This window comes from Haliotis rubra, unplaced genomic scaffold (assembly GCF_003918875.1).
Source record: "Haliotis rubra isolate DU_JTF1 unplaced genomic scaffold, ASM391887v1 Scf109, whole genome shotgun sequence".
Taxonomy (NCBI): domain Eukaryota; kingdom Metazoa; phylum Mollusca; class Gastropoda; order Lepetellida; family Haliotidae; genus Haliotis; species Haliotis rubra.
In genome coordinates this window covers 717,842-743,921 of record NW_025764992.1, presented here as the reverse complement: position 1 = coordinate 743,921, position 26,080 = coordinate 717,842, and the positions used below count along the sequence as shown (strand labels likewise).

General features: G+C 42.9%; 1 protein-coding gene across 3 annotated transcripts; it reads right to left on the bottom strand.

Moving 5' to 3' along the window:
* Positions 1-1,183: 1,183 nt before the first annotated feature.
* LOC124282633 (katanin p60 ATPase-containing subunit A1-like) lies at positions 1,184-25,755 on the bottom strand. 3 transcript variants are annotated; one of them, XM_046718671.1, is made up of 11 exons: positions 25,502-25,683; positions 24,347-24,514; positions 22,380-22,567; positions 21,838-22,012; positions 21,262-21,365; positions 20,588-20,693; positions 11,789-11,947; positions 7,170-7,296; positions 6,032-6,163; positions 5,331-5,457; positions 1,184-2,193 (listed from the first exon to the last, which is right to left on the bottom strand). In XM_046718671.1, exons 2-11 carry the CDS (start codon positions 24,512-24,514, stop codon positions 1,995-1,997), a joined length of 1,485 nt encoding a protein of 494 aa, XP_046574627.1. In that variant the 5' UTR covers positions 25,502-25,683; the 3' UTR covers positions 1,184-1,994. The 3 variants fall into 3 exon arrangements, with proteins under 3 accessions (XP_046574627.1, XP_046574633.1, XP_046574622.1); XM_046718677.1 differs by lacking the exons at positions 11,789-11,947; positions 25,502-25,683 and adding exons at positions 12,004-12,162; positions 25,737-25,755 and having other exon boundaries at positions 1,185-2,193; XM_046718666.1 differs by lacking the exon at positions 11,789-11,947 and adding an exon at positions 12,004-12,162 and having other exon boundaries at positions 1,185-2,193; positions 25,502-25,678.
* Positions 25,756-26,080: the final 325 nt, after the last annotated feature.

The window sequence follows — 26,080 nt, the reverse complement described above, 5'->3', positions numbered from 1 at the left end:
GTTGATCACTGGATTGTCTCGTCCAGTCTCGATTATTTACAGACCGCCGCCATATAGTTGCAATATTGCAGAGTGCAGTGTTAAACAACAAACCAACCAACAATGCAACAGTAGTTGTTCAAAATGCATGTCTTGTGTTGCATGGATTGTCTGTCTATTCGTGGTCCAGCAACAATCATAAAACAATGACAAAGGCAACATCAAACTTCCAGGCTCTGTTACTTTATTATTTGATAGGCACAGCAGTATATAAGTCAAGGACAGTATTTCTGAGAACTCTTAGGGAAACTAACAAATATACATATAATATATATATTCCATATAAACATCACCCTATTTTGTCATTAATAAGTCAAGGTTTTCATGCCATTTAGTTTATTGTCTTCAGAAAGAACATTTACCAATATTTACATCAGACATGGTCACAAAACACCTAAAAGTTCACAAAGAGTAAATATACAACAGCTTGTTTCTTTGTCTTTATATACAATTGGGTTATTTGGTGCATAATTGGGTAATGCTTTCCTAAGAAGACTTATAAGGGTTTAAAGTTGTACTACAGTACTACAGTTGTCTGAAAGTGTCAGATGCATTTGTAAAGAACAAAGTTGTTCCGACAGGTATTTAAAGGGATCTGGTGGCCATGCTTGCTGATTCAGTTGATGCATGTCATCTTATCCCAATAGATCAGTACTCATGATGTCAATCACTGACCTCTCCAGTAATGCCTCGACTGTTTGGAGACTGCCATCACATAGTAGAATTTGCTAAGCAGGGTGTTAAATAACAAACAAAACTGCATATAATATGAGAAATACCCTGGACTTGTTCATCACAAAAGCTTGTCTCTGAAAACATCTAACCATCTCCACCTATCTGATCACTAAGAACAGAATTTCCCTCCCACGTAGTTGTCCTTTGTATGTTAGGTGAGGTGAGGTGAAATTGGGTTTAACATCGTGCTTGAGAATATTTCGCTCATATGACGACGTGCATGCATGTGTATGGGTATGTGCGGCTGCTTGTACTAGCCCACACTTAAGCTGGTTTTATAGTGCTAGCCCACTGAGATACCAGGCCGCAGTGAAGCATGAATACCCCCCTCAGACACATTATACTGACTCCGAAGTGACCAGTCCTTGTACCCATTAATGCCGAGCGCCAAGCAGGGACCAACAAGTACCATATTTTAACGTCTTTTGGTATGACGAGGTAGGGGATCGAACCCGCAACCTTCCACTCTCCGGGCTGACGCTCTAACCACTACACCACGGAGGCAGTCTCCTTTGTATGTTAAGCATCAGGTCACAGGAAAAGGACTCAACAGCAATGTCTTTGGCATGCATCATAATTAAATGGATACATACTGTGTATTGTACACTGCGAGACAGACAGCGAGACAGACAGACAGACAGAGAGACAGACATACAGGTTCCCAAAGTTCACCCCTAACCAAATCCATTACCAGGAAGTAAGGAACATTGCTGTAAACTAAATGCTTGTTGTTACTGCAAGCCAATGTTTTACCAAACACCAATACATCTCAATAATAGATTGTCTCTTAAATGAATATCACTTCTAACAGTGTGAATGGATGTTATGGTAAACATATTTAGTGTGATTGATGAAGGATACAAAGATACCACACTATAATTAAATAGACAAACACTATTGAGCACTTAAAGTTCATGAACGTGACAAGTTACAAGAATGTATCATGACCAAAACGGATGTGTTCCACAGATCTTGACCTTGATCGGGAATGTAACGTTGACACAGGTGTCAAAATGCACTTTCATAGAGAGTACACTAAATCTTGGCTTCAAAAACTATACAAAAGTGAAATCCAGAGTGTTCTGTGTGACAAGCAAAAACTTTTACCATGAACACAAAGATCACATGTGTTTGTCCACCAATATCATCACATGGTGTTGTGTATATAAGTAAACCTTGCTGTCAATACAGACAACTGTCAAAAATTGAAGAATGCTGTTTTACACAGATCCAAATTCTTTCATCCACTTTTCATATCGCTCTAGATCTTCTTTAGAAACGCTCTTGTTAACTCTCAGGATTGCATTCTCAAAGTCTTCCATTGTCGTTGGCTGGATTAGCTCATCTTTAGGAATGTTACGAATCTGTTCTGGTCGAAGTCCTTCAATCCTCCTTCTGAATGACATCATCGCTGCATCTCTACATTGACAAAATCACGCAATTAGAAATTATATTGTTTTGCAATATCAAAGCTGAAAGTTAATAGTAATATAAAACCACTCAGACTCCAATTTAACCTCCTGTTTTATCGGCCTCTGGCAGAGACCCTGTTTCTCTGGTTTTAACAACAAATAAGTGGGCACAACAACTCTTTCTATTTGGCTCCAAAAACTTATTCTATGAGGGTGGACAACAAGTCAGTGGACATCACCCTTACTCTATCTGCCTCAAACAACAAATTACCACTGCCTTTCTATCTGCCTCAAACAACAAATCACCACTGCCTTTCTATCTGCCTCAAACAACAAATCACCACTGCCTTTCTATCTGCCTCAAACAACAACTTACCACTCACCACTTCCTTTCTATCTGCCTCAAACAACAACTTACCACTCACCACTGCCTTTCTATATGGCTCTAACAACAAATCATCACTAACCACTGCCTTTCTATATGGCTCTAACAACAAATCATCACTAACCACTGCCTTTCTATATGGCTCTAACAACAAATCATCACTAACCACTGCCTTTCTATATGGCTCTAACAACAAATCATCACTAACCACTGCCTTTCTATCTGGCTCTAACAACAAATCATCACTAACCACTGCCTTTCTATATGGCTCTAACAACAAATCATCACTAACCACTGCCTTTCTATATGGCTCTAACAACAAATCATCACTAAACAAACTTGCTATATGGCTCTAACAACAAATCATCACTAACCAATGCCTTTCTATCTGGCTCTAACAACAAATCATCACTAACCACTCACCACTGCCTTTCTATATGGCTCTAACAACACTGCCTTTCTATATGGCTCTAACAACAAATCATCACTAACCACTGCCTTTCTATATGGCTCTAACAACAAATCATCACTAACCACTGCCTTTCTATATGGCTCTAACAACAAATCATCACTAACAAATGCCTTTCTATATGGCTCTAACAACAAATCATCACTAACCACTGCCTTGCTATATGGCTCTAACAACAAATCATCACTAAACAAACTGCCTTTCTATATGGCTCTAACAACAAATCATCACTAACCACTGCCTTTCTATATGGCTCTAACAACAAATCATCACTAAACAAACTTGCTATATGGCTCTAACAACAAATCATCACTAACCACTGCCTTTCTATATGGCTCTAACAACAAATCATCACTAACCACTGCCTTTCTATATGGCTCTAACAACAAATCATCACTAACCACTGCCTTTCTATATGGCTCTAACAACAAATCATCACTAACCACTGCCTTGCTATATGGCTCTAACAACAAATCATCACTAACCACTGCCTTTCTATCTGGCTCTAACAACAAATCATCACTAACCACTGCCTTTCTATATGGCTCTAACAACAAATCATCACTAACCACTGCCTTTCTATCTGGCTCTCTAACAACAAATTACCACTAACATACAAATCATCACTAACCACTGCCTTTCTATCTGGCTCTAACAACAAATCATCACTTGCCTTTCTATATGGCTCTAACAACAAATCATCACTAACCACTGCCTTTCTATCTGGCTCTAAACAACAAATCATCACTAACCACTGCCTTTCTATATGGCTCTAACAACAAATCATCACTCACCACTGCCTTTCTATATGGCTCTAACAACAAATCATCACTAACCACTGCCTTTCTATATGGCTCTTTCTATGCCTTTCTATCTGGCTCTAACAACAAATCATCACTAACCACTGCCTTTCTATCTGGCTCTAACAACAAATCATCACTAACCACTGCCTTTCTATCTGGCCTAACAAACAACAAATCACTAAACCACTGCCTTTCTATATGGCTCCTAACAACAAATCATCACTAACCACTGCCTTTCTATCTGGCTCTAACAACAAATCATCACTAACCACTGCCTTTCTATCTGGCTCTAACAACAAATCATCACTAACCACTGCCTATATCTATCACTGGCCTTCTATATGGCTCTAACAACAAATCATCACTAACCACTGCCTTTCTATCTGGCTCTAACAACAAATCACCACTAACCACTGCCTTTCTATCTGCCTCCTGGCTAAACAACAAATTACCACTCACCACTGCCTTTCTATATGGTTCTAACAACAAATCATCACTAACAAATGCCTTTCTATCTGCCTCTAACAACAAAATACCAATCACCACTGCCTTTCTATCTGGCTCTAACAACAAATTACCACTCACCACTGCCTTTCTATCTGCCTCAAACAACCACTCACCACTGCCTTTCTATATGGTTCTCATCACTAACAAATGCCTTTCTATCTGCCTCAAAACAACAAAAATACCAATCACCACTGCCTTTCTATATGGTTCTAACAACAAATTACCACTCACCACTGCCTTTCTATATGGCTCTAACAACAAATTACCACTCACCACTGCCTTTCTATATGGCTCTAACAACAAATCATCACTAACAAATGCCTTTCTATCTGCCTCAAACAACAAATTACCACTCACCACTGCCTTTCTATATGGCTCTAACAACAAATTACCACTCACCACTGCCTTTCTATATGGCTCTAAACAACAAATCATCACTGTAGCGCCACTGCCTTTCTATCTGGCTCTAACAACAAATTACCACTCACCACTGCCTTTCTATCTGCCCTCAAACAACCACTCACCACTAACTTTCTATATGGTTCTAACAACAAATCATCACTAACAAATGCCTTTCTATCTGGCTCTAAATAAACAAATTACCACTCACCACTGCCCTTTCTATATCTGGCTCTAACAACAAATTACCACTCACCACTGCCTTTCTATATGGCTCTAACAACAAATCATCACTAACCACTTTCTACCTGCCTCAAACAACAAATTCCACTCACCACTATATGGCCTGCCTCAAACAAACAACAACAACAACAAATCATCACTAACCACTGCCTTTCTATATGGCTCTAACAACAAATCATCACTAACCACTGCCTTTCTATCTGGCTCTAACAACAAATCATCACTAACCACTGCCTTTCTATATGGCTCTAACAACAAATCATCACTAACCACTGCCTTTCTATATGGCTCTAACAACAAGCCATTGGCCTTTACATCCATGCGGTGGATTTTCTTACCTGCACACATTAGTAATGTCAGCTCCAGAGTAGCCCTCCAGCTTGGAAGCAACACGGGTCAAATTAGCATCCTCAGACACTTCTACCTCTCTCAGGTTAATCTTCAACAGCTCAACACGACCGTCAGCTGCAAATACCACCATATATTCAACATTGAAACATCCAAGAAACAGAATTGCTAAACAATTAAGGTTATAGGTAATCACAGATACTAACAAGAAAGAACAGCTGCAGACCCAATACAATACCTGTTGTACCTACTCATTAAGACTGACTGACTGACTGACTGACTGAGTTTAGTTTTACGCCGCTTTTAGCAATATTCCAGCTATATCACGGCTGGGGACACCAGAAATGGGCTTCACACATTGTGCCCATGTGGGGAATCGAACCTGGGTCTTCGGCGTGACGAGCCAACGCTTTAACCACTAGGCTACCCCACCGCCCCTACTCATTAAGAGACATTACCAGTAGCTAAAGGAAACTGCCGTCCAGGAAAGAACTATCGCAATATCTTACACCATTTGTTCTTAGTTTCGGTGTGTGAAGCCCATTTCTGGCGTCTCCCTCCGTGATATTGCTGGAATATTGCTAAAAGTGGCGTAAATAGCCAACTCACTCATTATTAGTTTCTGAGGACATACTTGGCAATGGCAGTAGGGTGGCAGTAAATGTGCTACTGTGTGGAAGTATGGACTGACCTGTGGGAAGAGGAATATATATCCTCTTCTCCAGTCTTCTCCTCAATGCTTCGTCCAGGTCCCAGGGGAAGTTAGTTGCAGCCAGTACCATCACTGTCTTGGAGGGATCCTCTCCACAAACACCGCCAACACCTGAAGGAAAATACAGTTCAGTGAAACGTCATAGTCCTGATAACAATAACGGCAGTCTCGTGTAAGGACATCCTGACTTATCTTACCTTCATGTAAAATACTTTAATTTCATTGGTCAATGACGGTTTAACAAGTTTCCGTGTCACCCACCCAGGAGGGTGACAACTGGAAAAAATATTACCCGCTGCCACGGTAACCGCCAAGCTCTCCACCGAGAAGCTGTATCGCTAACAATCATATGACGTCATAATATGGCGCATGCCGTGCCCGGAGTGCGAAAAAAAACCCGTTCGATCAGCTGTTTTTGTGTTCACTGTGTACAGATTTATTTTACCGACTTTCACTGCTTTATTTAAGCTGTTTTATACATTGAGTGGTTTGCACACTCAACTTAAACATAATTAACCATTTTTATAGCAGTTTTATGCTTGTGAGAATATGCTTCACTAATGTTAAAAATCCAGTCGCGAGGCAGACACCATTTTGTTTGCAGGTCATATAGTCACTAGCGATCTTTAACATAAAATAAAATGATATTTTGTACATTTAACATGGTGGTAAGATAACTACGTTGTATGCTTCTCCCTCGGGTAATACTGTCTGATGTACGCCTCGTTGTAGCAGTGTCACCCGAGCCGGTAGGCTGATGTACGCCTCTTTGTAGCAGTGTCACCCGAGCCTGTAGGCGAGGGATGATACTGCTACAAAGAGGCGTACATCAGACCGTATTACACGAGGGAGAAGCATACAACTTATAATGTCTCACCACCACTTCTAACCTGTCAAACATGATATCCATTCTCACCTGTTTCATATCCATTCTCACATCCCACAGTCCATTCTCACCTGTCACACCATTGATTTTCACCTGTTTTACCTCGCCATATTAAAATTCTCTCCTCTCACCATATATTCTCACAATTCAACCGCATCAACTTCACCATCCACTCTAACCTGCCTCACCTTCTTTCTCACCTGCCTCACCATCCATCATAACTTTACTCACCATCCATCTGCACCAACAGTTCTGACTTGACTCTCCGACTGGCTTCATGTTCTGAGTCAGAGCCTCGTTTTGAGCAGATGGAATCAATCTCGTCAATGAAGATTGTACTTGGAGCATAGAATCGAGCCTGTGACAGAAGAAAAAAGATAGGTATGCTGAGACAACCTCCCTGGTTCAAATCAAAATATCTCCCCTGGATGGTGCGTTGTTTGGATTGTATCACTGATGCAAATATTTAAATGATGCAGTGCTGACTAGTGGCAGCAGGGCTCATGTGTTCTTTCTGAATTGATCAGAGTCAATATATTACATTGTAGGGCTGCGCAATATAACCAGTTTACCGGTACTTACCGGTTCAGACATGAAAAAGATACGTATTGCGATACGCTGATCGAAAACCGGTATTTTGACATGCATTCGGAAAACTTCGTAACACTCGGATATCTTCGGATATTTCCGTTTTTTAAATTGTTCCTTTCCTTGTTTCATTTGTGCCAAACATTATTTACATTTTTATTTTGTCATGATTAAAAGTTTTTATTAACGCCTAATCAAGCATTGTGATTTTGTTGCATTTTTGCTTATAAATCAAGCATTAACTCGATTATACATAGTTTTTGTTAAAGAAAACTTCTTGCAATATATTGCAATACATGCTTTTCGCATTGCAATTTATCGCAATATGAAAATTCCTTGCAATACCCACCCCTATTACATTGAAAGGCAAGCTCCATGCCAATTGCATGACACCACTGTTACTATCTCAGCATACAGCACTGGGAATTAGATACCACTGTCAGGAGCTTATATTACCAAGCTTGGTGAAGTGAAATTAGTAACATATGTTGTATTTGGGATTACACTTTCTTAAATAAAGTCATATGATCTCATATGATAGTATTTCGAGGTGAAATTAGGTTAAATTTCATGTTCATGATCATATGACTTTCACAGAATGTTCATGTGTGTTGATGTGTAGCTGCATACCGGACTCGTGTCAATAAGACAGGGCTAGTTTACTGAGGTACCATCAAGACGGAGTGAATATCCCACACAGACAGAGCATCCTGAGTGAGTTTAGTGTAACACCGCTTTAAGCTATATTCCAGCAATATCACAGCGGGGGACACCAGACTGACTGACTGAGTTTGGTTTTACGCCGCTTTTAGCAATATTCCAGCAACATTACGGCGGGGGACACCAGAAATGGGCTTCACACATTGTACCCATGTGGGGAATCAAACCCGGGTCTTAGGCGTGATGAGCGAACGGTTAACCACTAAGCTACCCCACTGCCCCAGAGCATACTGATTCCAAGCTGACCCGTCCTTATTATATCCCTTCAATCATATCATGTGCCAGGAGGCTGTCAACTTGTTCATGAAGGTCTCAAAGCAGATGTGCTATGCAGTACATGACATGCATAACACTGCTTGACTAGCCCTTATCAATGATAAATGTTGAACAGTTACGGTGGTTGGTTAACGCCACACTCAGCAATATTCCATCTGTATGGCAGCGGTCTGTAGATAATCAAGTTTGGAACAGACAATCCAGTGATCAACAGCATGAGCATCGTTCTGAGCAAATTGGATACGATGACATGTGTCAACCAAGTCACTGGTTGCTGACCACCCGATCCCTTCTTACAAGCATGGGTTACTGAAGACCAATTCTAACCCGGATCTTCAAAGGTTGAACAGTTAGAGGTCACTAGATCAGCATACCTCACACCAAATTTGAAAGGCACCAGTATCCACCAGTTTCTATTGGTGAAACACCTAAACTCATTCAAAGCAAAATGATGCATGCAGAAACCATCTACCACATGCTTCAGTGTAAGCATATGATCAGGTACATCCAAAACATTTACAAAGTCTCCTCATGGAAACTTTATACTAATAACATCTGATACTATCACGATAATGGTTCATTCACATTCGGGATTTGAGCCTGCACGCTAAGAGTCAGCCATCTAACCAACTCAGGCACTAAAGTACTGTCGGCAATAGAAAAAAACTGTTTTTTTCACGTTTAGATCCACAATTTATGTAGTTAATATGTGAAATATCTGTTAAACTAAGTTCAGTCTAACTACAGTCTTGGTGGTAGGGAGATAGGAAACGTAAAAAAAGGCGACCTAATTGTCATCTATAGTCTGATCTATTGTTTTAAGCAGCTGTTGGTATTTTTTCTTAGTTTTGCCCAATTCTACAAGTAAACATGCTTTTCTCGATATCCTATTACGCATCCCAATGAACGCCCAGTTAGGCCGATGTGGGTTATTTTGACATATGCTATTTGCAATTGTGTAAATTTTAGGGATACAGAGTAACAGCCAAAAAACAGATTTTTAAACTTATCCTATCTCACGACTTGCACCTCTCTCTCTTGCTTCGACTTTTAGTGGAACGACTGTAAACTTTTTTCCATAGGCCTCCTTGTCCATTAGCCCCCCCACCACCTTGGCTTCTGCCTAATTAACTTACAAACTGTTTCGCCAGCCATGGTCTACTGACTCCCTCTTCAATGGCAGCATCCAAGAAGTATCTACTAAAGTTGATAAAGAAACCCACTTTCAAGTCTCGATTGAACTGTTAAAGATACAGAAGTCACAGCTCCAGGACTCAATAAAACAGCCCCGAACTGCACAGTTCACCCCTACCAATCCAGATTTACGCAATCTCTTTCGTGGCGCATCCACTCAAGGCCGTGGCAGAGGAAACAGATCTGGCCGTGGTGGTCATAGACAATAACAATAACAAAGGTCGGAAAAACAATGCATCAAAGAAAGTTACATGACGAGCTACAATGACATGATGATGAGTTGAAGATAACAAAATGAGATTTCGTGAATTGTTTTAAATCGCTCCTCCCATGAAGAGATGTTAAGGGGTCCACGTCGGCGAACAGTAAGAGTGTAGCCCCAAAAATGAGACAACTGATCCAGGACAATTTGGAACTGGTCCAGAGCTAAAGTCATGCATCCTCGGATGTAAGCATCTTGATCAGAGTAAGTATGCTCCAGAGCAGAGTTAACAGCGTCGACTGCTGCAATCACGCAACTAACAGATGGCAACATCTTTCTCACGGCTGAATCCATGTGAGCCAACTCTCGGTCCTCAATAAGGTAGGGCGAAGCAACTCGTTTGCCACACAGGGTTCCGTGGACAACTGTTGGAACCGTAGAAGGATTATTTTGTTAGGCCGAGGACATGAGAGGTAGAAGGATTATATCTAGGAGCAGAGAAAACCATCCCTTCATTGTTCTGGTCTCTTGAAACCATCATTTAGTGTAGGTCGAGGTGGTAGGGTGATGGTAGACCAATCCCGGTTCCCAAGAGTATAAGAGTGATCCAGGTCATCTGCTGAAATACTCAAGGGAAGTTGGAGCTTCTCAACAATCCAAACGAGTACCTGAGGTGTCTCAACTGCTGCAAAGCTACCCCCAGGGGTAGATAACTCAGAGTGAGCGGGAGATGTAGGCATGACTATTTGGACTGGATCAATCTCAGGAGGTGGACGAGATGAAGAGCCAGGGGCTACCAAAGCCGGATGGGCTGGAGTAGAAGGCTGTATTTTGTTTCTATTTCCGACAGTACTCTAGTGGAAACGTATGATGGCCAAAAAGTATTTCAAGGTTGTTTCAAAGTAAATCATCAAATTGTGTGGCCTTTCCAAAGTTGGACCAACAAAAGCAAGAACAGACAATCTAAAATGTCTGGATTTTGTAGATATGAAGCTACTTGACTGACCAGCCATGTTCAAGGTAATAAGACATATGGCACTGACATACCGCTATGTGAATGGTGATATCATGTGGTGGAGAATGGTGATTGTACATGGTGTATATCTGATAGGACTGACTGACTGACTGACTGAGTTTGGTTTTACGCTAGCAATATTCACAACATCACGGGCGAACAACAGAAATGGGCTTCACACATTGTATATCTGGTCTCTTCGCATGACGAAGCCAACATCTGGATAGGAAGAAGCGATGCAATATGTGACTGACAAATTATTGAATGACATTCCAAGCAAGTCTTGATGGGTGTTTCTCAACATGTGGGTGTTCTAGCAGATACACAAAGCTGTAAATAATTAGGCGCACCAAAAAATATATGCGGTGGTTCACTCAAATGTTGTATTCAAACTGCTTCTAAACTGAAAATATATTTAATGGCATTACATGACAAAAAGGATTATTACCTTTGTGTTTCTAAGTATCATATATTAGGAATAATAATGTGTTTATGGAGTCTTTGAATGGCATTTAGAAGTGATACACAAAAGGCAAGAATTTTATGGATGTCAACTTCTATTTTTGGAGTACATTCTTCCTCCTTCATCATCACAATAAAGAAGTTGACATCCATAAAATTCTTGCCTCATGTGTTTTATGTTTGCCAATACTCACATAATAAAATAATTATTCTGGACACATGATACATATACAAAGTGAAAACACTCTCAATATTTCCTCTTGAGGACAGAGTTCTCAGGCAAATGAGACCACTACCTTTGACCCTTGGTGCACACTGAACCCAAACACGCAGCATGCAGGTATCTGACCAGGGGAGGTAACTCAGTGCAAATCACACAATCGTAATACCTACCATTTCGAAAAGTAGTCGCACTAACTTTTCAGACTCTCCATGATACTTGGAGGTAAGACTCGACGACGATACATTAAAGAATGTAGTCCCACATTCACTGGCCACTGCTTTAGCTAGCATAGTTTTTCCAGTCCCAGGCGGACCAACCATCAGTACACCCTGGCAGCAAGGAGAAAGAAAAGGACATGCACAATAAGTTAAAGCAGTTTCCTTACCATCTCAAACAGCAGCCTGACTAGCTTCTCTGATTCACCTCTGTACTTTGACGTGAGACTGGAGGTGGATACATTAAAGAAAGTAGTGCCACACTCAGTTGCAACTGCCTTTGCTAACATCGTCTTCCCCGTGCCTGGAGGGCCCACCATTAATACACCCTGCAGATAAGAGTTGATGGGCAACAATTTAGTTGAAATAGTGAGTCAGTGTTGTCTGTGTTACATGCAGGGTTAATAGCATTATCATACTGATGTGAAGGTTACACCATATGCAGCTTTTCATTGGATGAAAGGTAGTCACATGACCAGGGGTGGAAATAACTTTATAATTGCTAGTGTACTCCGGTACAGTGGCACATGTAAAATCACTTGCCCTGATAATTTTTCCACTATACCGGCCGTTTTCTTGTTGATTTCTTAAAGAAACAACATAATTAACATTGGAATATCAACTGGACACCGGTACAGTGTGATATACAAATTTGCTTGCCCGACAGAAAAAAACACTGGACTCGGGCGTCGGGCAATGGGTTATTTCCACCCCTGATGACCACAAAACCGATTCTCCCATCTCCCAGATGTTTATGTATCAATTACAAAATTCTAATCTACTTTAAGAATGACAAAATATTGAGGTATTGCTTCCATATACTGGACACAATTTTACATACTGATGTGGTATGTATACACTACCATCAGTGTCACACATTGTAACTAGAATGAACATGAATAAGAATTTCCTTTTCAAGTTTTTTAATTTACTGCATCGTCATAACTAGGATGACAATTTGTTACTTGTACTACAGCAATACCAGGGCATATAAAGACGTGGTTGCTAATGGTCAGTTATACATCACAGCATCAGATATATAATTATGTAAAGGCCTCAGAATTGACAAAAATATGAACTAATAAAAAGCATGACTTTTCCATGATTGAATGCATACTACTATTAGAAAAAGACTAATTTATCAGCCAAGTAAGTGAAACACAAATTGGTTGACAGACAACATTTAGGAACATGAACAATATAACTTTTACAAACCTGGAGAGGTTATGAATTCTTTGAAGAAAAGTCCTCCTTGGGGTACATATAAGCATTAAAAAGCCTACGACAGTTGTAACAATATTTCAATAAAATATTTTACCAAACAAAAAACTCGTTATGTGTGGTGAGACCACCCCTACAGGGCCCCGTAGAGGGCCCCCTACAGCCAAGAGCAGGTAACTCTGGCTGTGTACCTCGTACCTCACTTTTCATGCTGAACGTGTCAGACAGAATGAGGGGAGGTGGCGGTCATGACCTCAAGGAGGACTTTTCTTCAAAGAATTCATAACCTCTCCAGGTTTGTAAAATTCTTTTCAGAAGAAGTCCTCCTTGGGGTACATATAAGCATAAGACAGACTCCCAAGCGATGTTGAGTCGGGAGTGGTATTCTGTCTGCCTAACATACCCCTAGTTCAGTCGAAGGCACAGCCGAAGCCGCTGACAGAGAGAGAAAGTACACTCACCTAGTCACCTGACCGCTGATGTCAATCAGGCGGGCGCGGCAGGGCGGGGAAAAGGAGCTCAGCCGATAGGCTACTGGTGGAATTTATAAAGGCGGACGCAAGTCCCACCCCCAACCATCAAAATGGGAGGGAAAGTATGGGCGAGTCCAATATATATCCCTCAGCAACCCAAACCAGCGAAGCGTGGTGCAGGGATGAACACAGTGACTGTAGCGAGTGATAATCGCTACATACGGTAAAAACCACCACCAATGTGATACCACCACCGATAAAAATTGAGGAATTTATTAACACCTACACCATGAGAAAAGCAAACGTGATTTCTAAGGCTCATTCGGCTAGAGAATCAATGACACTGCCCACTGGTGAGAACTGTCTGGCTAAACCGAGCACGCCTCCGTGAGTGTTTGTCCAGCTGATAGTGGCGGATGAACGTGCTCTCGGTCGGCTCCAGATAGCCGCTGAGCAGATCTCCTCAATGGGCAGTGCCGCGGCGTATGCTTTTGATGTCGCCACTGCCCTAACCGAATGAGCCTTTAAACCCTGAGGGATGGTTAATCCTTTGTAAGAGTAACTCGAACAAATGGCAGAGACAAGCCACCTAGATATGGTCTGCTTGTTCGCGGAAGACCAGCCTTGCCACCGCCATAACAACAGAACAGCTGCTTATCTTTCCTGATAGCAGCCGCTCGCTTGATATAAGCCTTGAGAGTCTTATACGGACATCTAAGACGTGAGCACGCCAAGAGAGGTACCGGACGATGGAGGCTGAGTGAAAGCTGGCAGTTCGATAGGCGCCGTTATATGAAAGCGCGCTTCGCGACCTTAGAACGGTAGGAGTCTGGCAACCGAATACTGACTCTGTCTTTGTGAAAGACAGTCAGAGCAGGATCCGCTGACATCGCGATGGATATCACCTACCCGCCTGCCAGACGTTACACGCCACAAGAAAGGCAGCCTTCCAACTTAACAGCTGGGAGTGAAAGAGACGACAGATCGTGAAAGAGAGGACCGGACATCCAATCAAGAAGCGATTGACAAGTCCCACGGGGACTAATCCGCCCAGGACAGTCGGACGGATTCTGTCCACGCCTGCTAAAAAGCTGCCATACGAGGGTGCTGCCCCAAGAGAGAGCACCGTCGGCAGGGATATGGAAGGCAGAGATTGCGTGGAGTAGCCCCGGATAGTAGACGCCGGCTAAACCGCTTCTAACGAGACTGCAAGAACTCCAGTACTTCAATTACAGTTGAAGAAAAGGATCAAGAATCCCTCTGCCGACAACACCAGCGCCAGCGCATAACAGGCCCATCTATCCTCATACTGAACGTTTGTCGAATCCCTCCGCGAAGCCAGAATTGTGTCTGCAACTGGTGCAGGAATTCCGGCTTCAGCGTGCGAGGCGATTCGGACAGAGGCCAGGCCACCCACTGAATCCTGGGATTCGTAGGCGCGCCCGCTCTGGATAGTAAGTCCGGTCGAAAAGGGTAATAGTACAGGAGGCTGAGCCAGAAACCTGAGAAGTACCGGAAACCAGCTTTGAGCCGACCAAAGGGTGCAAGGAGCACAAGAAGTCGAAGCTGGTTGGGTGGCAAGCTGCAAGAGGACTTTGGGAATCAGGGGTAGTGGCGGAACGCCCACAGAACCCTGTCCGTCCCAATCGAGCTGGAAAGCGTCTTTGGGCGATGGCTCTCGGATCCGGTATCCGAGAGCAAAACACCGAATCTAGTTCGTCCCCCAGATGCAAACAGATCCACCTGAACGACCCGACAACTGGGAGATAGCCCCGAATATCCCCGATGGAGCATCCACTTTCGTGCCAGGATACGACGAGAGAGTGCATCTGCTCGAACGTTGTCCGCCCTGGGAGATAAACAGGCATTACCCGTATGTCCGAACTGGTCGCACCAGAGCAGAAACTGCCATGCCTCCTGCAGAAGAGACGGGAAACCGTGATCAGCCCTGCTTCAGGATGTAGGTCATTGCCGCCTGGTTGTCCATCTCGAGGACGGACCACACGGCCTTGAACCTGCTCCAAGTCGCTTGAACACCAACCTGACTGCTCTCAATTCTAGCACATTGATGTGCAGTTGCGCCGCTGTGACCACAGGCCTGAGACCGACAGGCGCCCAGCACGCCCCACCCTGTGTGAGGGAAGCGTCCGTCTGAATTGAGAGATCTGGCGATGGGATGTCCAAAGGGAGCCCCTTGATAAATTCCTGCCAGTGTCCACCACCGTAAATGAGGAATTAGCCACCCTGGAGTGTGGAGAATCAACTTCAGTAACCCTGGGTGGACTCCACATTCGAAGCTAGAGCCTGCTGAATGGGTCGCATCCTCAACCGCTTCGCCAAACGATGTCCACCGTTGCCGCCATGTTGCCTAACAACTGGAGCCAAGTCCGAGCTGAGGCCCTGGGGAACTCGAGAAATTGTAACACAACTCTCTGGACTTTAGTGACGCGGTCCGCAGACAGGGAGACTATCCTCGCTGGGCTGTCTCGAATCTTGCTCCCAAGAACACCAGATCCTGGGTGGGAACCAGTTCTGATTTCTTGAGGTTGATAATCCAGCCCAACTTGGTGAGAATACTCATCACAGCAGAGTGTCGCAACTCGACTCAAGTGAGTGGCAAGCATCGAAGGAGCCAATCGTCTAGGTACGGGTGACAGCACCTGCCCTGTGACCTGGCTACCTGAGCTGGAATTAGCATGAGTTTGGTGAACACCCTTGGCGCTGTGGAAATGCCGAAGGGGAGTACTGAAACTGATAGCACCTCCCCGGTCGAAGGAAAACCTTAGGTATTTCCGAACTCGGGTGCATAGGGACATGGAAGTACGCTGGCGTCTTTGAGGTCGATTGACGTGAGCCAATCTCCTTTCTCCACAGACGAAATCACCGAATCGCAGTGTTTCCATCTTGAAGGACGGTACCTCTAACATGTCGTTCAGACCTTTGAGGTTTAGAATAGGTCTGAACCCTCCGTCCTTTTGGTGACAAGGAAATAAGTTGAGTAAAACCCAACATTTCTTGTCCCACAGGAACCACTCTATGGCTGCCTTGTCCAGCAACGACTGGACCTCGCACGCGAGCACTTCCGCCTTCTCTAGGGCAGCCGGCACTGGAGTGCAACGGATCCCGGAGAAGGGGTGGGTCTCGCTTCCACTGTGGCATGTGGCCTTCCCTGAGTGTGACAGGACCCAGGGATTGGGCGTGACTTTTCCCATTCCGACAGGAAGAGGGAAAGTCCACCACCCACAGGGATATGTGGCAGGAGACATTGAATACCTGACTTTGGCAGTACTCCGACTGCTCGGTCTGGTACCAACAAGGGCTCCGGAGGAATTATAGCTGGGAAGCCGGGGCTGACTTCCCCTTCCTCTGAAAAGGCTGGTGGGGCGCCGTGGCCTTGCCCTTGCCCCTGCCTTCTGCCCCTACCCCTCCGCGACTGCAAGGGCTGAGCCCATTTAACAGATTCCGCCGCCGCAGAAGGATATGCGAGGAGACAACCGGGGCCGCGGCGAGATCGTGTGAGGCTGTTCCAGCAAGGGCTTAGAGTCCTTGAAGGTTGAGACAGCCTCCGGCTCTCCCGGACTACTGTAGCTGCCCGGGGAACAGGGTAGAACCCATCCGGAATGGCAGCGCCAGCAGAGTGCCTGTTGCGTGGGCAGGCAATACCTTGCCACGGAAAGCCACGGCGACGGAGGCCCATCACCGCCGACATCATTTGGCAAGCCGGCGACCTGATAGAATCGCGGCCCAGATGTGACTGTACCTCCGTTAATTGCTTAGCCAAGGTGGAGGGAGATCTTCCTCCACCCCACCCACATCCAGTAGTTGCCTCTGCAACCCGAGATGTAGGGCGGAATGGATCGCCACTTTGAGGCATTGAACCGCATTGCGGTATTGCTCTTCAAAAAGGATCGATAGGCGGATTTAAAAGCGCCAGTAGCGTTAGTCGTGAACGGCGGAAGCCGGCGACCTTGCTTGGCTGAAGCCATAGAATTACCTCGGACGAACCCCCAGGGCGACGGATGCGTAAAACACAATCGTCAACCACTGGGGATTGTAGAGGCAAGCCTCCCCATGAGGTTACCGACGGTCAAGTTCTGGCAAATCGAACCTGGACCTGGTACCACAGAGGAGGGGGTTGATTACTTCGAGACAAGACTGAGGGTAATATACGCAGCCTTGTGTCCCCACCTTGGTGGGAGCAAAGCCTCCCCTGGGAGGCTAAACTCCTGAGGGTCGGGTGCTTCAGTACTGACCACTACCTGGGGCAGGACAGAAGCAATACGCCTCCGTACCTGCCTCAGGGACGCACCGAAATGCAAACCAAAGCGTATTCCAACTCCTCCCCCCTCATCCTCCTCCATAGCCTCCTCGAATCGATCCTCAATGAGTGAGGTCTCTGTTTCCAGAGAGCTCTGAGGGGATCATCCCAGGGGTCTACAAGAGGACAAAGGCTCGAGCAGAGCCGGGTTGCCCGCACACCGACCCAAGACTCGAGACTGAGTCGGCGGTGCCGTGATGAGGAAGAGCCCGTGCTGGGATTCCTCAATGGGAGACAAAATGATCCAGACACCCGAATGGCCCGGTAAGCCGGGCGCTAGCGCGGGACCACCAAAGAAGCGAAGCGGCAACTACAGGGACTGCCAAACTACTAACTACTGGACCAGACCCTTGGGCCAAGGCTCGGGCCGTAGTAGTTACTACAGCGAGAGGGTGGCCAGCAACCGAGACGAAACTCGAGCCGACGCACTTCGACAGAAACCCCCCAACACCAGAGCCTAAGCTGAGGTTGGGAGCACTGCTCGCCATAGACCCGCACACACACTCCCGCATCTGGTCGGACGCCAATCTCCTGACGGAGGCCAGCCATCGCTGTCAGCCACTTCAGAGCGTGGACCAAATCCATCTGCTTCTGCAATATATCAGAAAGTAAATCAATTGTTAGCTGGTTAGAAACAGGGACAGGAGGGGGAAGGTGCCTGTGATGTTGAGGGGATGGCAGGTGAAGGAGCCGGAGGCCCTGCACCTTTCGCCTCGCTTAGGAGCATCCCCTCGAAGAGAGGAAGCCGAAGCCTTTTTTCTTTGTTTTTTATCTTTGTCTTTAGGCGGCTCCTGACCCCAAATGTCCCCCCGCTCTGAAGTAGGGACGTGTAGAACATGTAATCAACACGCCTGGACTTGATGGTGTCGGGGAGAAAGCCTGACATTATAGAACAACCTTGTTCGTCATGGGCTTCCTCCGGCTAAACAACGAAGTAAAGCAAACCAGGTGGCGATCCTGAGGCGACAAACTGCCGCTACAGGTGACACACCCTCTAAGGGCTGCAAAAAGCAGAACCACGCTATGATAATAGCAAGGACTGTACGATATACATAATATAATATGCACACAACAAAACAGAACAAAAATACAACGCCTGGGCGTATTTTTAACTATTACAGCAAAGCTATTAAATACTAGCGTAAAGCCATAATAGCGGCGTAATTGCGTATATAGGTGACAAAGAGCAACATGTGTGAGCTTACACGTAACGCGCCACTGAAAACACTTCAAGCAAAACTTACCTAAAGCCTTGGAAAAAAAAGGAATTTAGGCAAGTATAATCTACAAAATGAAATATCAGCCCTTTCACAACCTCGACTACAAGGCTTTTCTTAAAGCCAGGAGAAGGAAAGCAAATGGGACCCCAGCGGTCCGCCATCTTGCCTGCCACGTGGCTGGAGACAGCGAACACGCCGGTAAAGTTACAACAAATCATGAATGAAAAAAGTCATACAAAGATTCCAGCTAAGCGCCCGGCGAAAAAAGGAACCATACATACAGGATTTGACTCTATCTCACTCATCTCTTTATTCGTAGCTTCTTGGACCATGCAATCCACCTACACGGGCCGAATGACGACAGCATGAAAAGTGAGGTACGAGGTACACAGCCAGAGTTACCTGCTCTTGGCTGTAGGGGGCCCTCTACGGGGCCCTGTAGGGGTGGTCTCACCACACATAACGAGTTTTTTGTTTGGTAAAATATTTTATTGAAATATTGTTACAACTGTCGTAGGCTTTTAAAATGGACATTTTAATGCTTATATGTACCCCAAGGAGGACTTCTTCTGAAAAAGAATTTAGTGAGTGAGTTGGGTCAAACACCACTCTGAACAGTATCCCAGTTATATCAAGGCGTGTTAGCTTCATGTGGGAAGAAAGCCTCAAGCATGTCAAGTGATGCAGATCTTAAGACGTAACATGGATACCCCATTCAAAGCATTCTGACTGAGCACACAAGTACTTGTCTTATCCCCTTTTAAACCAAGTATCAGGCAGGGTAACAGTGAGTACCATGTTAAAACATCTTTTAATCTCACACAGCCCAAGATAGATCCATCTTAATCTTGCTTAGTAGACTGATGCTCCCTCCAACTCAATAATCCTAAGTATCACACTATCATAATGATCATGAATACTTATGATATGACACCCTTTTATGGTACCAGTTCTCATACTAGAGGTGTAATGATATGGTGGGGCTGCAATATGATATGCATCCCCATTTTAGGTAAGATTCTTTGTACATCACAATACAATACTGTTATTTAATAAGATGATATTCTTTCTTTTCACAGGTGATTCACAATCCTGAATCATTTGTTTGTAAATTTCAGAGCTCAAAGATGGGATAATGCAGAGCGGAAACACATAGGTCAGAAGGCAATGAGTATATTATGGAATTTATCATGTTTACATCCAAACAGAAAATAGCAGAGCAGTTCAGTTCTTAAACCTGGTATTTTTCATATGTCTTTTATACTATTACTTGCCGTGTACTGCATTGTATGTATAATGATACAGGTTCAAAAACAGATGCTCTGTGTCATGGGTCTAGTATGGGGATACTATATGTATCACTGTATCATTACACATCCAAGTTTTACATGAGGAAGTCCCATAACCATGGTAACAACATGCTACAGTATTCTTGGTATGTAAATTAAAGCGACAATACCATCATATATACATATTTAAGTGCCACACCATAACCACATGCAGAGTATCTCTTAACAAATACCTTCCATGGCCTCCGAATTCCCTTGAAGAAATCAGGGACAATCAGAGGTAAAACAACAGCTTCTTCCAACAACTTCTTCGCCTCAACCAAATCTGCAATGTCTCCCCTGCAAAGAGAAGAGCAAGTATGATTTTATGCCACATTTAGCAGTAATCCAACAACATAAATTAATGAAGGGGGACACAAGAAATGCACCCGACAATTTTACCCATGTGGGGAATCAAACCCAGGTATTTGGCGTGACAGGCGAACGTTTTAATCACTAGGCTACCCCACCACCCCTAAAAACAGAAGTCATAGATTAGTGTGGTTTCTCTTGTGGAAAGAGAAGGCAGAGAGGGACAGATAATTCAGACTGGTAACCAAAGGCAATGGATGCTAAGTTTGTATGAGGTCATATCATGGGTACTGTGGATACTTATTAGCAAAGTGAATGGGGAAATTGATACACTTTGGTGTCCAACTTTGACGTAACAAACTAACAGCTGTCTTAAAGTAAAAGCTTGCTGTTGTATTGAACCTCGAAGTGTTAACAAAGTCCTCTTCAACTTGGACACAATGTTTGACAATTTGACAGAACATCAAAGTTTATGCAATGTTTTGGGGACCAAAAAAAAAAGTAGAATATGGAAAACAATATACGGCATTTACACAAATAATAATAAATACATTACCAATGGACATTCGGATTTTTCTGCAGTATATCCCTCTCAAGATGCTCCACCAAATCCTTATCATATCCACTTGAGTCAAAAACCTTCTCAGATTCTTCATCATGCTGAAAAACAAAACATGAACAAAAATATTGCTTGAGTTGATCACTGGACATTTGCTGAGGTTTCCATACAATTAGTACTTAAAATAGATTACAGTGAATTGTTTCAGTGTGAGATCAGCAATACCTTAAAAATCACAAAATAACTGGATATTCACATGAGTTGGATCTTGTATAATGTCCATGTGTAGACTTTCCTGTGGGAGAAAGATGCTGCCCCACAAGAATACAAGGGATCAATTGATTTAGCTAAGAAGACAGCAATATCTCCCAGCTGATCTCAATATACTAACATGCCACGATCACTTGCATCAACCAACCAAGGGCTTGGAACTTCACCCACATCAAACAGTGGAAATCATCATTATTTCAACACAGGATTAGAAACATGGGCATCTCATAAATCATTCTCAAAGGTCTGACTATTCTTTCCCTGAACTAGTTAGAGGTTTATTTAACTTGAACTCCATGCTACCTTGTTTTTCTTCTCTCTCCCCTTGTCTTTAACTGGCTCCTTCCCCTTGTCAACACCTCCGTACGAAGGGCCTTTCCGCCTGTCTGAATTTGGCCTGGATGGGGCACCTCTACCACGGCTCGGCTCAGCCCTCCTAGGGGCAGCCTTTTCTCGACCTCTTATCTGAGGAGTTGGTCTGTTGACACAAGGAACAGGATGAGAACATCCATGAAGATAAAGCTTAACTCTTCCCTAAAGATATCACTGTTTAAGCTCAACAAACCGAAAAGCCATGTTTACTATATTTAATGACACACATATTAATGTTTGTTACTGAGAACTATGGAAAAGAACTGACAGAGGTAAGTTCTTAGAATAAATATCAGATGTTCAAAATATTTGTTTCACTACCATGGTGGGTGAAACAATTTATAAGAGATGTTGATTTTCTTTATGATGATTTCAGGGTTGCAAGTGAACCATTGGGATAGTCGGGTTAGGGAAACGCATTCTTTTAGGGGGGCTTTTTTTCCTCAAGGAATCAAATGCTAAATGCTGCTGACCTGTGTTCAACTGGAGTTGGAGGCGGCCACACATCAGGATCTCTTGTTGGTTCTTCATGTCTAGGATAGTTATGGGGAGAAAATTCTCCATAATTTGCATTAAAGTTGGAGTTTTCAGTCTTAAAGCTTGACAGAGTACTGCTGATGTCTTTGACTTGTTCATACTCCTGGGCGATCTCCTGACGAACCTGTTAGGGAAATAGTGAGCGAGTTAAAATTTAGGCCAATTTAGCCATATTCCAGCAATATCACGACAGGGGACACCAGATATGGCCTTCACACATTGTACCAATGTTTTTGAATTTGGGAAATAGTAAATGAGTGAAGAATGAGGACTATTTTTATGGATATACAACTTCTTTATTCTATATAGGCAACGTTACGAATTATAGATTCTAATGTCGTTTCTTCATCTACCCAACTTCTAGAATGCCAATCAAAGAAGTAGTATATGAGTGCCCAGTACAATCACAGCATGATCAGCTACAACATCTATAACAAAGGCTGACAGCAAAATCATAATGATATCACAGCCACATACAGAATACAGCCAAGGCCACAGCAACCAAACCAGAAGCTTATCATAAAAGTATTACTGAGCAAGTATACTTCACCAAGGTCACAAATGGTGCAAATGGTAGGGACATTTGAAATACAAACACTTTGTGATGTATTTGAATGTGCTAGTGTTTCAGGTAGTGTTGGGAATTGGTTAAAATCTCATAATTGATGATTGGTTCATTACAACCGATCAAGTATCGAAAATAACTGGTTAGCCTCATTGATCAAATTTTCCTGGTTATGTTTGTTAATGCACAAAAAAGGAAGAAAAAACATATGTAGCTCTTTCAGGCTTTTTTCAAATTTCACATCTTTAAGGATGACTAGTATGTTAGGAACATAAATTTCCTGGAGTCTTTTAGATAAATTCAATCATGACTTGGAACGAGTTGGAACGAAATGTAACAGACAAAACCAACCTTGTGAAAAATATTGTTACTGAAAACAAGTGTTCCAAAATTGTTTGTGTTCGATTATGAGAAAACATTATCTATTGCTTGGTCGTTTAGTCACTGCGACCAATCTTCGATTATTTCAATTAATCGGACCACCCCTAGTTTCAGGTCGTCATTCTTTTGAGATAAATATCCTGGATCATTTGCCACCATTGCTTTGTTTCAGAACTGATCAGTTTACTCAGTGAATCTTTAACATAGCCTGGTATTTTCCTGGGACATAAAATTTTGGAGTCCAGGTGACTCAAAGGCTTTAAATGTTGGGGTTCTTAGTTACAAATTGGGGGTCCCAAGCTATATAAAAATGTTGACAAAAGATGTAAACAATTATTCAAATGATGTTTAGAATGTTCATTGAAAAATTACACAGATCTTTCATAACTTTTACCCCTTTTTGCACCTGAAATTGCAACGGATTTTGACCAAAAAAAAGCTATTGTAAATTTTGTTGATTTGCCATGATTTGAAGCTTGAAGCACACACTCAAGCATTTACAGACCGATCAATACCTATTAGTTAAACACAGATATGGAATTCCCAAAAAGAAACAAACTACCAGTACAAGTATTAGAAAAGTAGAAAATAGTCAAGCATTAGACTAAAATATATTTGTATATCCTTCCAGGTCATTATGGATTCTCTGTCATTTATTGCACCAGTTTTTTGGTATGCTTACAGAATGCAAAAATTAATCCATACTCAGCACTGAATTTCCCCACTCATGATTCAAAATGCCTCATATTGTGAGTATGAGTTTTAGTATTAGACATACCTTCATAATGTAGCCTAGGTAGAGCAGGCCCTTGATATGCCTAATCCAAATACTATTATAAAAACTGTTATAAACTATTACAAAAGCTGTTACAAACTTGAAAAACAAACTTTAAACTTGATACATCATGAAAAGATGTTTAGAGAAGATTGAAATGTTTGCTCTTTGCTGTTCAATACCTGCTGCCATTTTTCTTTTCGCACAGAATCCTTTATAGTCTGTACAAGGCGTTGTATCTGCTGGATCACACCCTGGTAGTACACCAGCGAGGTTTCATAATTTCCAAGCAACGCACTCTCACGCCCCATCTTGGTGTTCTCACTGATGTCCGATAAACTGGCACTCATCTGAAACATTACAAGGAGCTGGTAGAAATCAACAAAAAGAAATAAACGGTCCACTAGTTCAATGGTGAACATATGCATAATTTAACTACCATCTATCCTTAGGGTACCCTAAAGTTAAACAAGACTCCAACTATTAGTCAACGCAATGTTAATTAACCTGTGTAATCACCAGACGCCAATAAGTGTCCATCACACACTGATCTGGGTTTGGGGCCAGCAAGGGAATGCCTTGTTGAAAGCCAGGTAAATCTGGCAACCAAACATTGCATGTATTATGGGACTATGGCCTTTTTACTGAAAAAACTGTCCGTCACATTTCTATTTTTGTCATCTGACAGGTGCTGCTTCGCACAGCACAATGAAAACAGGGTTGCACACAAGTATTGTAGTCCATAATACGCAACTTTTGCTTTCCACAAGGGTCTATATTACAAACAACTGTTCCATTTTGACACTTATAAAGTAACGTTTTGCTTCTCTTTAACATTCAGCATGTTTAAGAGAAATAGTCTTGGTTTGTGGGGTAGTGCTAATTACTATCTTAGCCGAGAACTGTGATCCCAAACACAGCTCTCAGGCTAGTTACTATTTCTGCAATAATGTTACTGTGAAAATAACATTCTATGGTCTATCACCATGATTACAAATGAGATTCATAAACCATTGTCTGAAAACGAGACTGATGAGATAGTTGCAATTTTTGTCCCATTTAAAATTTCGAGTCTCATTTGTAACGAGATACCTAACAATTGCTTGAGTCAAGCCAATCACGATATATCGAACTTAATAGGACCAATAGTTATAGAATTCAGAAAAATGACATTTTATGCAGAAGTTTGGATCCTTGGTCGTCCGATAACTGTAACTGAGTTTGAATGTTTCCCAGACCGTCGTCATAAATGTGTGAAGTTGTTTTCTGGGGGCACGGGCACATCACATGAAGATTCATTCCTTTCGTTACTCTTTCAAAAATGAAGTTATACATACTTTGTCTTCTAGTTGTCGTGTAGATATTCAGTAAGCTTGAAGAATAGGGTACATAAATATCACTTGCTCACACTCAGTAACAACTAACTCTTAAACTATTTGACCAAACTCATTACAACGCGTAACGATTTTGCTTTGCTCTAACTTGAGACCAAAGAGCATGAAATACCGATGCGAGGAGCTTAGGCTCTGTTTTTATCGTAGCTTCCTGACAACCATTAACATGTTCGAGCACCTGAAATATATAAACTGGTATCGCTGTTTGTATGCGGGAATAGTTATGCGCTAACTCATTTGCTAGACGGAAGTCCGGTCAATTTATAGAAGCATCTTTCCGGTTTGCACGGCTGATTCCGCTTCCAGTGAGGGTTCGAACTGGAGTCAGACGAGTTCATACACCAGCAATTTGGCGTCATAGAGGTCTCAAAACCTTGATTTTTAAACTCAGGACTCAATGAAATTGCCGAAGAGTGTACTTTCCTTTCGATAACACGTTTCCGTGAAGAAGATATTCCTTACGACTATTAACATATACTGTGAAAGCACGAAAGCCTTTAATTTCAGATATTGGAAATATTG

Coding starts and splice junctions, on each gene's coding strand:
- LOC124282633 (XM_046718677.1), bottom strand. CDS start 24,514: ATGAGTGCCAGTTTATCGGACATCAGTGAGAACACCAAGATGGGGCGT. Junction 22,013..22,379: donor CCAACTCCAGTTGAACACAG/GTCAGCAGCATT, acceptor TTGTGTCAACAG/ACCAACTCCTCAGATAAGAG. Junction 6,164..7,169: donor ACTGTTGGTGCAGATGGATG/GTGAGTAAAGTT, acceptor ATTTTCCTTCAG/GTGTTGGCGGTGTTTGTGGA.